Raw genomic sequence first — 17792 nt, 5'->3', positions numbered from 1 at the left:
TAGTGTAGGCGTATAGTCGCGCTAAAGACGTACTACACCACCACTGTCTTGTATATTGCAATTTAGTGTGTTTGTTACGTACATTTCATTTAGTTACTTAAATAATTGTAGTGCTTCTGTTTTGTATTGTTTAGTGTGTAGTATTTATTGTCTAGATTCACTGCTATTTTCTGTTTGTGAAAATGCTGCCTGTTAGAAGTAAACTGAAAGGTCAGGTATTGCATTCGCAGTCGCGAGAAGTTGTGTACACGTGTAGCATGTAGCTTTATGAAGATAGCGTCAGAAGAAAAAACGTAATAAATGTTGGAAAACTTGTAGCAGAGTTTACTGCTGTGTCTGAGAGCTATGTTAGCCAAATAATAAGGGAGACTAAAGACATTGATAATCGGCGCCAAAATCAACTGTGGATAACTTTAATGAAGCTGTCATAAGATAAACCATAGCACAAGTTCTATATTTCACAGAACAGCGGCCCACACTTAAAAAATATATTATTGAAATTGAAAGACTATCTACTTTCAGGGAGGTATCTCGACTTTGAGGAACGTTATTATGAAATTAGGATTTCATTAGAAAAAAAAACACAAAATAATCGCTAAATTCTGGTGGAGCATCACTGCATTAGGGCCAAAAGTTTGCAGTATTTGAGGAAAATAAAGAAGTACAGGGAAGAAGGCCGCTCCATCTTTTACATGGATGATGAGATGATGATGATGATGATGATGATGATGAGATGATGATGGGAAAGGTAACAGTGAAGCACTGATGAACATTACCGGTATTTCCGCATGAGTATATTTCATTGTTAATTTGTGATTAACTGTTAAATATAGTGATTTGATTGCTGCTCATTGTATTTCCACATTAGTGTGTATTAGTGACTATTGTTGCGGAGTATGAAGTGAACACAGTCACAGGAGCTCAAAATTATGCAGACGCTGCAACGTGAAACTTCATTTCTAATATGACTGTATTTCCCTCCCTCCATTTGCTCCGTCTTGGATCGGTCTCCCTCCCACAGTCGAACCTTCTCCTCTCTCGCGTTGACGAGCTGTCACCATAAAGTAACTGAGCTGTACTGTGCTGGAATCCATAACCATATTAAAAAGAATGGTATTTTTCCAAAAAGGCCACACCAAAGGAAACAGTTTTCTTTTGCCTCACTGGTGTTTGTGAGATGTGTATATAGTATCCAGGTGTTCAGGCCATTGTATTTTTAGATGATTTGAAATTTGTTTTTTAGCACTTGTAATTTAGAACCTGGTATTGAGTTCAGTTTTTCACCAATGGCCTGCATTTCCTTGACCATTTAGCAAAGAAAGTTTCTTTCTTTTTTTTTTTTTATTTGTGTCACACAAAAAGCTTGAATTTGTTAATATGAATGCAAATTATTTTTTAAAGACTCGTCTTTCAGTAAATCTTGAAGTACCTCAAGACTGTATCATTTCTGTCCATTTTGTTTACAGGAGATGCAAAACATTCAAAATGCTTGACATAGTATATTACGTTAGCTGTAACAAATAATTTACGCAAATATAATTAATATTGAGAACACTTTGGTTGCTGTTTGAAGATGATTCATCAATCAGAACTTGTGACAAACTTGGCTGTGTTCTTGTTTCCAGCCAAATGTTTATTTAAGAACAAAGATCGGTTTTTACTGTTTTACCATAAGGTTGGCAAACTATAACACTGATTCCATTGGTGGTAAATACGTTTTTCGGGTCACTAACATATCAGTAAAGCCATGAACTTGTACTTGATTTCACCTAAGGCATTTTGAACATTTAAAACAGTCTCAATTCACTGATTGTTGACAAAGTTTTGAAATCTCACAGCTAGTAGAAACAATTATTCTCACACATGTTAGGTACTAAATGATTTGGTAGCACTGAAGGGAACATAAAGGAGACTTACTTCTTTTATTGATTCTGTAATGTTTGGTATACTGCAGTTGACATAATGACGTTTGTCATACTGTAGATTTTACATACCCTTTCGTTGTTATACTGATATCAGACATACTGCCATTTTACACACTTCACAATTTGTATACTGCTATGTCGTATACTTCATATTTCACATAGGGTTGTTTTGGAAACATTATTATTTGTTATCTACTTTTTATTAATTGTTATTTTTATCCATAGCATTTAGTATATAAAAATCTGTAGTGATCAAATTAAACAGTAATATTTGAATATTATATTAATTCTATAGGAACGTCCTTTCAAAATGTCATCTGATGAAAGCAAGTAAAAATAGAAACAAACATATCATCGCTGTGCCTGCGAAAGTGACTATGTGCACTCTTTAGAATAATGAATTACATCCATTTAAAAGAGCAGAATGGTCTTTAAAATTGTTCCTAAATATTGAAAGCTGATATATTGCAATCTTAATAAAGTTATTAAGAAAGTAACAAAGTTTCAGCACAGTGGTGTAAACACAAACAATTTTCTTGTGAAGTTTTTTCACTCTCCTGTAAAATTGACTTCAAATCACAGCAGTTTTTACAGGCATGGCGGCCGGGTAGCTCAGTTGGTAGAGCAGCTGGCTACAGACTGGAAGGTCCGGGGTTCGATCCCAGGTGGTGACAGGATTTTCTCGTTGCCAAACTTTCAGAATGGCCCCGAGGTTCACTCAGCCTCCTATAAAATTGAGTACTGGGTCTTTCCCGGGGGTAAAAGGCGGTCAGAGCGTGGTGCCGACCACACCACCTCATTCTAGTGCTGAGGTCATGGAAAGCATGGGGCTCTACCTCCATATCCCCCAAGTGCCTTCATGGCATGTTACGGGGATACCTTTAACTTTTTTTTACAGCGACGATATATGAATTACTTTACTTTATTCGAGACTCAAACTTACAATAGCAACAGAACTAGTCATGCAATTTACTATTTATACACAAGTGATGGATAACCTCATTAGAAGAACAAACAATGGTTAGACCAACGTCGAATTTCTAAGGAAGGAAATGGTTCAGAATAATATTTGTAGTCATTGAGCTGATGACATTTGCCCAAAGTGACAGGGTTGGTCCCCTATCAGACCCTGTGGTTGACTGTATGCGAGGAATACTTCCTCCCAAGTATTTCTGTTCCTCTGCTAGTCTCATTCCACCACTGCTCCAACGTTATTGAAATACTAATTAACTAATTACAATTAATTATGATGATGACTTTAGTAGGAACTATTTTTAACTTGAGCTCTATTTCTGTTCACAGACCATACACAATGGCAGAACCAAGTGATACTGAAATGGGATCAAATGATGAAACAAATAAAGGTGAAGAAGCCCTTCTACCTCATAGTCTCGAGTCTACAATTGATGATAAAGAAAATACTGGATTGGACAAGCTTCAAGAAGAAACGACACAGGTGGATAGTGAGTCTGATGATGTGAGCTCAATTGTTAAAAGACTGCATGACTTGAGCTCTGAAGACAATTCACCTGAAAAAGCAGTGGTTGTAGAGACCTGTGAGCACACTACATCTGAAGGAGCAGACAGCAGTGTGATAGATGAAAAAGTGGTTGATATAAAAAGTGACAGTACTTCACCTACAGAGAGTTCGAATAGAGAGAGCTGTGGAACATTGGCTACAGAGAAACCTGGTAATGAACCAGAAACTTCGGTACCATTAGCTTCAACAGAAGCTTCAACATCGGAGCCTCAAACACCTGGAAAAGTTAAGCCATCTAAGAGAAGAGAAATTGATGACTGTGTGTATCACTTGAAATGGATAATGTGGCATGAAAGAAAGACGCCAATAGTAACCCAAAACGAGAATGGTCCTTGTCCATTGATAGCGATTTCGAACATCTTACTTCTAAGAGGAAAGATCATTCTTCCATCAATGGTGGAAATGGTAACGGCAAAGCAATTGATGGACTACATTGGGGATATGATTCTGCAAAGTATACCAAAGGTAAATCTACTTCGTAATGTCATATTGCATAAGTGTGACCAAAAATTGCATAGTCCAAGTTCAGTGTGCATGTGTGTATACAGGGTGTTTCAGAAAGATTGTAAAAAAAAAACATCGTGGGGTGGTAAGTCAGGATATTGGGAACCATTTGAGATAGGAATGCATGTCTGCCAAAGCCTTTCTTTAGAGTGCTAACACCTGCAGGTAGGCAAGTTGTTTGAAATTAAATGCTCACTACTTATTGGCCTGAAGGAGGAATGAGCACTGATGTTGCTTTCAATGTGCACTGAAACCAGTCACCCTTCTTTTAGCTATTCCTATATGGCAAGTAACTTGCACATCGATATGAGCACAATTCAACCAAATTTTGATATGCAGATTAATGCTAAAACATGTATTCTCGGTTTTTATGAGTGGAAGAGAATATGATTTGTTTTAAATATAATTATAGGGGGATCAATTTACCATTGAAAACACAGCATGAGCTGCACCTAACTTGTTGCCACTCCACTACTTATTGGCCAGGAGGAGGAGTGAGTGGTAGTGATATATATATATATATATATATATATATATATATATATATATATATATATATTCAATGTACACTGTCAACATGGAATACAACCCAGAGTAAGAGACGACTGGGACATATTACTCTTACTGCTGATGCACCAGGAGCACTAGTGTCTACTGCAACCACCAAAATGTACCTAATTCTCGCCTACAGTATTGCTTGATCTGGTTTCCTGCATGGAAACCGTTACTAGGCACCAAAAGGGCCTTTAATTTCAAGCAACTTGCCTACCTGCAGGGGTCAGCACTTTTAGAAAAATGTAAGCTTACCATTGCTCTGAAAGGAGGCTTCAGTAGACATACATAATCTACTTCAAACAAACACAAATATCATCCTACTCTAGCACCCCACGGAGTTTTTGCAATCTTTTTGAAGCACCTTGAAAATATATATATATATATATATATATATATATATATGAGGCGCTCAGCACACAAATGGCCCAACCCACAAAATTATATTTCCACTTTACCTCTTTGTAACAGTGCTCCAAATGTGATACAAACGAAAATTGTGCTGAAATCTCATGGAAAAACTGGGAATGATGATAGGCTGATCTACACTGTGAAGAGAACAATATGAGGAGCTTTTTAAAGCAATAAACTCAATATGCAAATTTTGTGGGTTGGGCCATTTGTATGCTGAGCGCCGTGTGTGTGTGTGTTTTTTTTTTCCTCAGAAGATACCATTTTTGTTGCTTTGTGAGTAAATAATAAAAGTTAGAAAAAAAAAAATTGAGTAAAAGTTGTTTCTTTTTGAAAATAGTTTCCAATGGTACCTTGAATTACCCATGTTCTCATTTGAAATTTCGAACTTGACCACAGGTACCCTTACCTCGAGTTTGTTACGGGAAATGGTACTACCACTAATCAATTCTTTATGTAGGTTTGTTGGTTATCAGATTTGTTTATGAACAACCAGTATCATATATTTTTCGAGAAAGAAGCTGTTACAGGTGATCTGAAACACCCCGTATATAGGGGGAGAGAGAGAAATAAAACATGCTCAATTAGAAAATGAAAATATGTAGAATCAAAAAAAACTGTTCAACGAAGAATGAGAAATTTTACTTTTACTTGGTTGTTTAAATTAACTACACTACTTTTAACCAGGTGTTCAGGCCATAGTAAACCCTCCAATATGATAAAAAAAATTCAGTGTATTAGTAATGCATTGAAATCTACATCTACTTACTGTACAGAATTTAATTTCTCATATTTAGTGCATCTTATTTTATCATAGTACTTAAAAAATGTAGAACATCAATCTTTGTAACTATCTTTTTCAATGTGTGGACTTTCGGAAAACTATTCCGTGATAAACTTGAAACTGTCTAAAATGGAGTCTTTTTATAACCTGCGAAAATAATTATTTTACATAAACTTTTCAGTCTAATAGAATTTGCAACATTGCATATGAAAATATGTGCTACTTTTCACCACTGTTTACTACTGTATTCCTATCTTAGTCTATAGCAACATTTCATAACTGATGTTACACTGACACTAACCCCAGTATCACACTCAGCTTGAAATTATACTCTTTCTTTTTGACACACACACGTGGATATTTGTCAGTTCATTTATCAGTACATTTTTCCTGAATGACCACTATTCAGATAATCTCAAGCATCATGTTACACACACAGTCAGAGAAGGAAGGTTATAAGACAACGATATTTTGGTAGTTATTTCAATGAATAAGATGATCCAACAATTCATATAAAAAGCAGACATCATTTACTTCAAAAACTACCTTTTCTTGAGACCCTGGGGAACCCTCTTCATCTTCATATTAACTTTCTTTCACGTTCTGTTACAAGAAAAATATTTTACAACGACTTTCTGAACCATGGTGCATTTGTCACTACTGGTAGTATATCTGAGAGTAGTGACAAATGTCCAGAAAGTCATTGTACGATATAAAGCGAGTCAAACCTAATTTACTAGCATTCTTATTGAGCCACGAGGTTGCTTTCTGGCATGTGTAGTCTTGTGACTACGAATCCATGGAAATACTCCTTAAAATGATAAATTACTCAACATTAAGTGATACATTTGTGCAGACCTAAAAGTGGTATCCCTTCTCCTCAGTCTACAGTTGGAGTACACCAAAAACATGCTTCTTATGTTTGTGGAATAGCTGCATTGGCAGCAATCATTTTAGAATTCAACATTGGCCTCCAAAGACTCTTCATACTGTTGGAGAATACAATGTGAAAAACAGTTTACTGGTTTACTCACAGAAGATCTATCTTCCACCCCTTCACATCAAACTTGGTTTGGTGAAGTTTATAGTGACTGTGAATCATGATGGTGATGGTTTCATGTATCTACAGGAGAAGTTTGGTTCAGTGAAAAGTGATGAAAAAGTAGGAATTATTATTGAACCATGATATGGCAGTTGATGTGCGACACTATATTTAGATTAAAGGCTACCATATACATTCAGTTTTGCATAATTTCAAGGCACATCAGTCCCAGAGCATCAATCCCAGACTGATGATGAAATTAAGTGATTTATTCACACACACTCAATCCAGAATCGTCGTTCAAATGTCATACCAAAGCTCATAGTGTCGAGAATGCAGAGGCAGAGAATGGTTTTGGCAGAGGAAGGAAGAGTAGCATCATCCAATGAAAAGATGAATATGGATTAAGCATTGGCTGCAAAACAGGGACGAAGTTTTCAATCTACATCTACTGCGTGAGATTGAAGCCACAGCCAAGACGACTTCAAGTTCTGTGTATTGCGGATCCCTATCACCATGGCATGGCGCATTCTCAGATGTGGATAGAGGAGACAGCCTCCAGATTGAAGGGTAGCTGCGAATATATTGAATAAGCAGTCGCAGACAGCCGATAAGGAGTGGTCCTCCCTTATCACAGTATTCAATGTATAGTGCCAGACTTTAATCTTAGAAGTACAATGTTGATCACCGTGATTATTATTGATATGTTTTCATTCATTTTCTTTGTCACTTTTCACAAATTTCATTGAACAATGACTGATAAAGTATAACAGAAGAAACCCGAGACAGTAATTCAAAGAGAAATGGTATTTGAGTAACTGATCAGTCAGGAGTAAAATTATATATGGCTAATTTTAACTATAAAGTGATATGCTCATCTGTAATACGAGTTCTTCTTTTTGATTTTGCAATGATCATTTTTTGTAAAAAAAATTGTTCACATATAATTTAATGTGGAGCCATACATGGTTGTGTAAGACCTCAGATTAGCGTATTTTAATTTGTTTAGCAATTTCGAATATTAACACCTTCGGAATTTTTATACTATGTTTCCCTCCCCCCCCCCCCAAAAAAAAAAGATGTCGTTTAAGAGATATACAACTTCTTATTGTAATTCAGGTCTTACTAATTATTATTTCTAAGCCAAAAGGATTTTCATTTTTCAATTTCAGTTTTTTAAATTTAACAAATCTTTTGTTATGAAAATCTATTTGTAGTTCATTCAAGAGATCAATGTAATATTGTAATTTGATATCTCATATACAGTACGGTATTGCCAAGTGAGTGTAAACAAGGAAAATTAAATTTTTTCTTTCCTAATACATTTTGATTCCATAAATCTGTAAGTAAAAGGAAAGAATTGATGCTGTCTTACATGTGAACTATATTTTTTTTATTATTCCCTTGAAGCTAACGATTATTGTTGAAGTGTTTTGAAATTTGGAAAAGGAATGTCAAATGTAGAAGCCAATATTTTTCTCCAATTTGGGAATTTCTGTGTCCTATAACAGTGATTATTTATTAACATACTGAAATCCTAGGGCAGTATATTATATTTCAAACCTAGGTGACAAGTACCGGTACTTAAAGAAAATTACCACACCTTTTCCTTCATAAAAGTAGAAGTTATTTTATGCTTGCCCGAAACCGACTCATTTTTCCAAGGCTAAGCTACCTTACAACTGTTTAATATGGAAAATCTGGCATTCTTCCCCCATATCCTGTAGGAGTTTTCGGAATTTCCGACGTTTTAATTTGATTTTGTTTGGGTCATTGTGTCAACAACAAACTCCATAACTTATTTCATTTTTTGTTGCTTTGCTCCATAGTGCTCTTCGTGAATTACAGAATGGATGAAAGTTATATTATTATCAATGTTTAATTGTGAAATTACAGGAAAGTGAAGCATAATTATAACAATAATTGATATATCTTTTACAAGGATTAATATTCTCGTCGAAATTCACGTTTCCATGGGATTTTTAATGGTCTTGATAATGACACAATGAAATAAAAGTCTGTTGTGGGTGGGGGTATAGCCTCTACTACTCCCGTTCACTTGCTTCATTTTCCAGGGGCTGGCTCGCGAGTCACAAAATGTCGACGTATGTCTTAAAACTATACATACAATGTGTAAACAAATGTCTGGAATAAAAACAGTAAGTAATGAGTAACATAAAAATTTGTATTACCGGTAAGTAGAAAGTTGTGCTCATACTTCCCAATATTGTTCATAGGTGTTTATAGAGCAGAGTGCAAAACTGAATTATAATATTATATAAATTATATTTTTTAGTTTAAGAAAAGTCTGAAATCTCTGTAGGTGGAATGCCCCCTTCCCCTGGGCCACTTCTGAATTCACCATTGGATGGGTATTAGGGCATCTAACTTGTTCTGAACTGAGAGAGTTAAAATAATATTGACAGTTACTCGTGTTTGTTGCAGAACCTGACAGGTTTAAGTCAACTGAACTATGAACAAAATATGCATGACGCAATTGCTGTACTTCCCCGTCTCCACACAGGGCTGGATGTCAATATAAAATTTACAGGGTAAGGAGTACTATAAGTGATTTTAAGTATGTTATATTATTAAGACTACTTGTGAATGTTTGATAAAGTTGCAAAAATATTGGTTCAAATTTATTTTGTACATTTTTTTATATTGACTTTCTTCCACCATTCTTCCTTTTATCCTCACTGCTCCATTTTCTCTCCTATATAATTCTCAGTCGATGTGAAAAAACTGCTGGCTTTATGTGTGAAATGAAACAAATATATAATAAAAGTGTTTTTTGTTTGACTTGATCTATAATGAAAACCGTTTTTAACATTGACTATCTCCTGCACCCTCCCTCCCCCTAGTAAATAACTAGGATTTCACTTTATGGCAAAGAAATTAGTGTTAATGGCATTAGGATCTAGGTGGAGAAATATTATTGAATAGTAGTTCATAGAAGTTATTCAGAGCTAGTGTGTTGATAGTCATAAAAATGAAACTATGTAGTGATTATTAGAAGGAAAACTGAAATCCTAGAAAAATCTGGTTTGCAACATCTTTATTCACAACAAATGTCAGTAAATAGTTCAATTTATTGCAATAGTATGAAATTCTGAAGCTCTTGAATGTTCTCTATTTGCCAGCTGTGCCTTATGACTATGATAAGAAATTCCTTTTCTGTGATGACTGCATCTTTAAGATGTAGCCTATTACTTTTGGTGCTGGATGAGGTTAGATTTAAATTTGACAAAATATTACGTGAGATTTTGTAATTGTCTTTTTAGAATTAGTTTTCGCTTATATAACAAATTTTTTACATGAAGTCAAAGCCTTATTTCTTTTCCAAAGGAAGCTATTGTAAGAATTTTATTACCCTTTAAATTCAGTACCATCTAATAGTTTTGAACACGTGGACTTTGAAACTAATAGAAGGCAGATCAATCAGTCATTTTGAAGGATGTTTGATAGTGGAAGTTACACAACAAAGTCATTCCTTTGCTATATCTTCACAATTTTATCTTTATAATTTAATTCCACCATATTAATGCCATCAAACTTATCCTTGAATAAGGACCAAAGTTACAAATGACAAATTGTTTCTCTTGTCTTTGCAAATAAAAATGTGCGACATAACTGATTAAAAAATGTGGAGTATTACTTTGTCACAATAAATATCTTTAATGGACTTCGTAAACCTCCATTTATGGCAGAAATTCGCTGAACTGATACTTAAATTCAAGTAACATACACTAAGATAAGCTCTATCTCAACCCCGATGCTGGCCTTCTAAGCCCAAGGTTGCGGGTTCGATCCCAGGCCAGGTCGATGGCATTTAAGTATGCTTAAATGCGACAGGCTCATGTCAGTAGATTCACTGGCATGTAAAAGAACTCTTGTGGGACAAAATTCCGGCACATCTGGCGACGCTGATATAACCTCTGCAGTTGCGAGCGTTGTTAAATAAAACATAACATTAACATCAACCCAGATCACTAACAGAAAAGGGAGGCTACTGCTGTAATAGAGAACATTTCAAATGGAACTGTAGCCATTAATTTGTAAGCCCACTACCATGATTCATTGTTGTGAGTGTGGAATGTATTGGAATGTATACATTCTGTTCATGTTTAAAATCAGCTGTAAGACAGAGAAAGGGGGAGAGTTTTCTATCACAAGAGAAAAATGTAAAGAATGAAATTCAGCACTTTTATCTGGACAAAAAGAAATAAATTCTGCTGTGTTGCCACATTAGGAAATTCACACGAACTTTCATGTTCAGTAAATATTCAAACCTAAAATTATTGTGTTGTGATATAATAAAGAAAATCCACACAGTTTTTATGTTACTTAGTTATGATGAAGTGATTGAGAACCCCCATACTTACAAGACGAAGTCTGGCTGGTAGCTGGTAGCCTGAGTGGTTGTCTTGCTTGGAAGGAATGCCTAAACGTTAAGCAATGGAGACTTGCAAAACAAAGACTGTTCAGTCGATTGCTACCTAGTCTGTTAGCCTGCTGGTAGAATGGGATCCCTCATTTTTTTCCAGCTACCAGCAACCTAAATATCTACTGCTATTCCTTTTGACGCGTATAATGGATTGTGAAAGATTAATTTCAAGTGTTTACAATGTTTGGAATCAGGCCCATCCCAACCATCAAAACCTATATCTTATTGTGAAATTATGAGATTAAGTAATCAGTGTTCTATTTGCATTAGAATGAACTGTATGGGATTTATAGAAAGGGTTTTGTTATGACAAGAGACACTTTCCAGAAAAGTGGAATTATTTACATGGTTATTTCCACACTGAAAGTGCCAAATATTAGGATATCCTGTTATTGTTTCTTTAAGACAATTTTAAAAAGCAGAGATCTGATTGACAGATATAAACAAGTTTCATTTTGATCATCCCGACTTTCTACTCAGTGACCAGCTAGGTACAAGCAATGAGCTCGATAACCAGCTAGGCTTCATCTTACATGTACCCTAAGCTTCACATGGTTACTGTTTCAACAGTTGGCTTCATAAAATATGAACACGTAAATTTTTTTAAATATTTATTCAATTATCCGACAAAATCTCGTATCTGGAAATAGCCTTTGGTGCTGGTTAAGAGGAATATTGTTTTTTTTTTTGGGGGGGGGGGGGGGTAAAAAAAATCAAATTTCTAAAAATACAAGCTATTTCGAATATGATTGCAGTCTCTTCAGTAGTTGAGGTAATAAAAACTAGAGGAATATAACTGCAAGAAATTCAACACTATTTTATTATTTACACACCATGGCACTACTTTCTCTTAATTGTAAAACTCATTGCAGTTATTGTTGATTTTATATTAGTGTCATTAAATTTAAAATTACAAAGTTGTTCACTTATTACTGCAGTAGCTTGTAAATTACACACATGTATGCACAATATTTGAGTCTTGCTTGAACTATTGTATCTTTACAGTGCATTTGTAAGAAGTGCTGTGTGAGTGAAAGAAACAAATTATCAAATAGTAATTGACTTCAGAAAAATAAATTATAAAACTATTCCAATAAAAAGATGCTTTAAGTAACAAAGCAATTATATGTTGAGTGTTTATTGTGTACCTTGTTTCCCCAGGGTACAGCACTTCGAATATACACCAGAATGCATCATTTTTGATTTGCTCAACATTCCACTCTACCATGGGTGGCTGGTAGATCCACAGTGCCATGAGACTGTTTCGGCATTAGGAACACTGGGCTATAACCAAATAGTTGAGAAGATAATCCTCAACAAGTGCTCATCCAATACAGATCTCGTCACAGAAGGTAAGTTGCTAAATCTGTGATTTTTCATGTATTAGGGAAAGACTATATTTTGCATTCAATCAAGTCATTTAGATCTCTTTATAATTTAAAATAGGTCTACCGTTATGACGAGGTGCAGGACTGATTTTTAACAGTATTACTGTTATTGTTTTATATATATATTGTATATAATATACTGGGTGTTCAGTTCAAAATGTGTCTTGGCTCGCTGTATGCCGTCATGTGGCTAGCTGACGAGCCTAGAGAATTCAATCTTCCTACACTTCCGCAGCTCAGGTGTATAATCTAAGAGGCAGAGAAGTTGGCTAGCAAGTACGGCGTTCATTCTGAAGAGTACGTGCCGATACGTACAGTAACGCCGGTAGTGGCAGGAATGTGAACTGTTTAGAAATACGTACTGTCGGGATATGGGGAGAGGGTTAAGACGATTACTTACGTATTTGTTGACATTAACTTCGACGGTCAACATGGACACGGAGCATTTGATTTGTGTTGTGGAATGTTACCGTACGCAACCGATGATAACAAATACCCTGCGTACGACTTGCCGGCGCAAAACACAGTTCGAAAGAGGTTATGGTAGCACACAGACCGTACAGACCGCCATCTGTTGCTACGACGTTCAAGTTATACCGTACACGTTCTCAAGTTCAGATTGAAGAACGCCTTAAATAATAGGCAACTTCTCTAACATATAAGCTGAAACTTGCTTCAAATTGGTGACCCAACAACAGTGACGTCATGACACACTTTTAAATGAACACCCAGTATAATTCCTGCCATTTTTATAGATTTCAGAAGATACTGTAAGGGACATGTGTTTTCTGTTTTGGATCATTAGTTAAATATTTTGAAAACTGTCCTGCACAATTAATTTTGACAATGATATATTTAAAATTATTCTACTGTAAATATTTTTTTGATTGACGAGAGAGTAGTACAGAAGCACGTCTTGGTTATGTATTTTACATTCTGTTAATATTCTTGAAGAGGAAAAAAATATTATGTGTTACTGCAGATACCAACCACTCTTTAAGAAGGAGAACACTGTAGGGTGATGTCAGACATTGCCATGTGTAGTTATAAGAAAAACCTCGGTGTTGTACGTAATGTCATTATGATAGGAAACAAAAGATGTAAAATGCATCTGATCTGAACCGTGCCTGAGCACGAGCTTCTGCCCTTTCGGATTGCAATGCCTAATGTAGGTAAAATCTATTGTATGAATAAATAAATTTGAAATTTGACATTGTATGTGATAAATATGAAGAAAGATATTCAAGATTTACCAGATTCCTCGGCAAAATTTGGAAATTGTGGAAACATACAGTGATCAGGCATTGTTATCCCCAAAAGAAAAGGATAATTTTATCCACTACATATTTGGAATTTTCTTTCACTTCTAATTACATCAATTGTTTAGTGAAAATGCACCTATGTAAATATGAACAACAGAACAAACAATGAAAATATTAACTGTTACCAAATATTTTTAAGTGGGAGCAAGGAATTACATTAATATGGTCACATTGAGTCAAACTGTCCACCACTGTGGAGTAATGGTTAGCATGTCTGACTGAAACGAGCGGGCCTGGGTTCAAATCCTGGTTGGAACAAACCACCCTGTTGAGGTTTTTCCAGTATTTTCCCTCAACCCATAAAGAGCAAATGCTGGGTCACTTTCGGTACTGGACCCTGGACTCATTTCACTGGTATTATCACCTTCATCTCACTCAGATGTTAGATAACCATCACAGTTTATATAAAGAGTCGTAAAATAACCAATTAAAAGAGAGAAGTCAATCTTAGATTTGATTTTGATTTCCCACAAGCATCAGATGAGGATACCATACTAGATGACCAGACAAGCAAGGTTTTCCCTCCTTCATTGGAACCATACCTAAAAACTGGCAATTATACAGGTATTGATAAGAGAATAACTCTAACAATATTGAAATGCAAATGTAGTTTTTCTGTTTATATATACCTCTATATTTCAACAATAATGCTGTATATTCATAGATAATCTGTATTATATATAAATTAATTATTATAATATAAATAACCAAGTAATTTATTTTCAGTACTTGATCCATCAAAAATTTCCTCTCTTGTTTCAGCATTGATTGCCGAGGAATTCTTAGAAAGAACTGCATCCCAGTTAACATACCATGGTTTATGTGAACTCAATTCAACAATGAGAAGTGATGAACTAGCAGTCTTTTTTAGGAACAATCATTTCAGTACTGTTTTCAAGAGAGAGGTAAGTTAATTATATTTTTACATATGTAGAAATTACTGATGTGATGTACGCATGTTTACTGAATAAATTACTGAACATTTTCAAAGTATTTACTGTTATATCTTGTATATTATTTTGGTCACATACAATCCATTTCAATGTGACAAGTATGAGAGAAAATTCTGGTGTAGATGAAAGATTATTTTTCGTTTCATGCAGTGAGGAACTGTTGCATTATTTATGTAAAACTCTATGTTCTTTGAGTTAAATCCCATTTTCATAATTTAGTACTGGTAATTAAGTAGGTGCCTATGTGTTGAGGTATGTTACCATGATTGTATTAAAGCATATTTTATATTTAAGGGAAAGATTATAGTAACCTGTAGGAGACACTGCTAAATTGCCTTTTACCAACATGCAAATATTCAAATAATCCTTAAAAGGTCTTAAATATTATTTTTAGGAATAGTATTGATGACTCCAATAATTTCTATGGTAGCAGAGTTAAAGGCGAAAATAAATGTGGATAGAACATGCTGAGTTATAAATCTCATGTCCTATTGAATTTGAAATCTTGCAAAGGGATATAATGTGTGAGAAACATTTATTTCTTTTATATACTGTATGATGTTGAACATTATCATTGTCGATAATTATTTTTGAAACTGTTACACCTAAAAGAAACGTGCAGATCATAAGTAAACTTGCAAAACTTCCGTATAATACTATTTTGCCTGTCATTGTATTACATTCCTAGAAAATAGCCTTATAATAATTGATGAAATGAAATTACTGTTTTGAAGTGGTAGTTAATTTTTATGACTTTTAGGTTCTGGGATAGAAATATCATGCAGTTATTGGAAATGCTTTTAATTTGTTAATGTATCTGACGAAAGTAATTTTTCTACTATTGTTATTTTTGACTCATGGAAGTCTTTAATTACAAAGTATATGATTATGTCTCATGACCAGAACATAGTACGAAATAGAAATATAAAAATTGGAAATTCATACTTTGAAATGGTGCAAAATCCAAGTACCTTGGCGCAACAGTAACAAATATAAGTGACACTCGAGAGCAAATTAAATGCTGAATATATATGAGAAATGCCTGTTATTATTCGGTTGAGAAAATTTGATCATCCAGTCTGCTCTCGAAAAAGCTGGAAGTTAGAATTTATAAAACAGTTATATTACCAGTTCTGTATGGTTGTGAAACTTGGTCTCACACTTTGAGAGAGGAACACAGATTAAGGGTGTTCGAGAATAAGGAAGGTGCTTAGGAAAATATTTGGGGCCAAGAGGGATGAAGTTACAGGAGAATGGAGAAAGTTGCAAAATGCAGAACTGCACACATTGTATTCTTCATCTAACATAATTAGAAACATTAAATCGATACATTTGAGATGGGCAGGGCAGGTAGCACATATGGGTGAATCCAGAAATGCATATAGAGTGTTAGTTGGAAGATCTGAGGGGAGGCCAAGACGTAGATGGGAGGATAATATTAAAATGCATTTGATGGAGGTGGGATAGGATGTTAGGTACTGGATTAATCCTGCTCAGGATAGGGACCGATAGCAGGCTTATGTGAGGGCGGCAATGAACCTTCAGGTTCCTTAAAAGCCATTTGTAAGTAAGGCAGTCTTTAATTAATTTATATTTTCTTTTACTTGGTTATTTAACAATGTTGTATCAACTATGAGGTTATTTAACGTTGATGGTATTGGTGATAGTGAGATGATGTTTGGCAAGATGAGGCCGAGGATTCGCCATAGATTACCTAACATTTGCTTTACAATTGGGGAAAACCTCGGAAAAAACTCAACCAGGTAATCAACCCAAGCAGGAATCGAACCTGCGCCTAAGCACATCTCTGGATCAGGAAGCAAGCACCTTAGCCAGCTGAGCTACACCAGTGGCTTTTAATTAATATTAATTATGTGAGTTGGAGTATCGTATATTCTCATTATAAGTTTCTTATACTAACTCTCGAGACTGTAATCTTGTGAAAATCATATTTGTTACTGTTCATGTAAAGAGAAAATATGTTATATATTTTTTTCACGAAATAAGATTTGAGACATGTAAAACACATCTTAAATCTGTTTCATTATATATGAAATAATTTAATTCTGTCGTTAAAATTGGATATACTGGTATCTGTAATTTAAGTATGTATAGAGAATTCAAACATTTTCTTCTATAATGTTGTCATGTGGGCTACATTTGCTTCTCGGATATTGTGCGGGAACACCAGAAGGATCATAGGAAAGTTTCTCTGGGCTGGAGAAGTTTTTTAGCCATATTGATTTGTTTCATTTGAAAATATACAGAACATGGAAATATGAAGGTGGATTTGTCCTCATTGTCTTTTTAGTTTTGAGTTCTTATATTAGCGTATGTTAGAATTTAATTGAATGTGAAAGTATTGCTTCTTGGTAGTTTTAAAACAAAATAAAAAATACACATTGCATACACAGTTAGTTGACTCCTGAATAAGTAATCATGGGAAGACAAGAAGTAATAATGCAGATAAATAGTTTCATTTTGCACATCTTATCAGAGTATAAGTGCGTTCTTTTCCAAAATGGATGTTTTTAATTAGAACTTCCTTTTCAAACTGATCATTCGACCTGCAAATATGACAAACTCCAACAGATGACTACATATACATGTACTTTGTATATCGTGGGTATTTTGTTCTTATATTTCCAATGTTTGAATTTATTTCATTATATCATAAGTCTGATTAGTGAAATATGTTACCAGTCAGCGATGTATGCAATGGAGGGGGAAAGAAGCTGGTCATACTACCCCATTATCTCCTGTGATATTTGCCTTATGAGTGATGCTTTATTGGTGTTACGAGATTTCAACCTGTCTGCAGAGAGATGACTATACAAAAACGTATTAAAAATATTTATCTGTGCGAAATTTAAAGCTGTGTATTCAGATGTCTTCCCCACCAGCCTAAAAGAAGCCCGACTACA

General features: G+C 34.8%; 1 protein-coding gene across 3 annotated transcripts in view; it reads left to right on the top strand.

Annotated features, from left to right (window-relative positions):
- The window catches only part of LOC138707582 (ubiquitin carboxyl-terminal hydrolase MINDY-2-like), a 74998-nt gene that overhangs the window by 3106 nt on the left and 54100 nt on the right, over positions 1 to 17792 (top strand). For all 3 annotated transcript variants that reach the window (XM_069837188.1, XM_069837186.1, XM_069837187.1), the window contains exons 2-5: positions 3228 to 3930; positions 9204 to 9310; positions 12367 to 12557; positions 14678 to 14820. In XM_069837188.1, the coding sequence (XP_069693289.1) occupies positions 3238 to 3930; positions 9204 to 9310; positions 12367 to 12557; positions 14678 to 14820 (1134 nt within the window). In that variant the 5' untranslated portion in view covers positions 3228 to 3237. The remainder of the gene's footprint in view (positions 1 to 3227; positions 3931 to 9203; positions 9311 to 12366; positions 12558 to 14677; positions 14821 to 17792) is intronic.

The sequence above is a fragment of the Periplaneta americana genome, chromosome 10 (assembly GCF_040183065.1).
Source record: "Periplaneta americana isolate PAMFEO1 chromosome 10, P.americana_PAMFEO1_priV1, whole genome shotgun sequence".
Taxonomy (NCBI): domain Eukaryota; kingdom Metazoa; phylum Arthropoda; class Insecta; order Blattodea; family Blattidae; genus Periplaneta; species Periplaneta americana.
The sequence above is the reverse complement of the archived record's forward strand: the minus strand, read 5'-3'. Positions and strand labels throughout refer to the sequence as shown.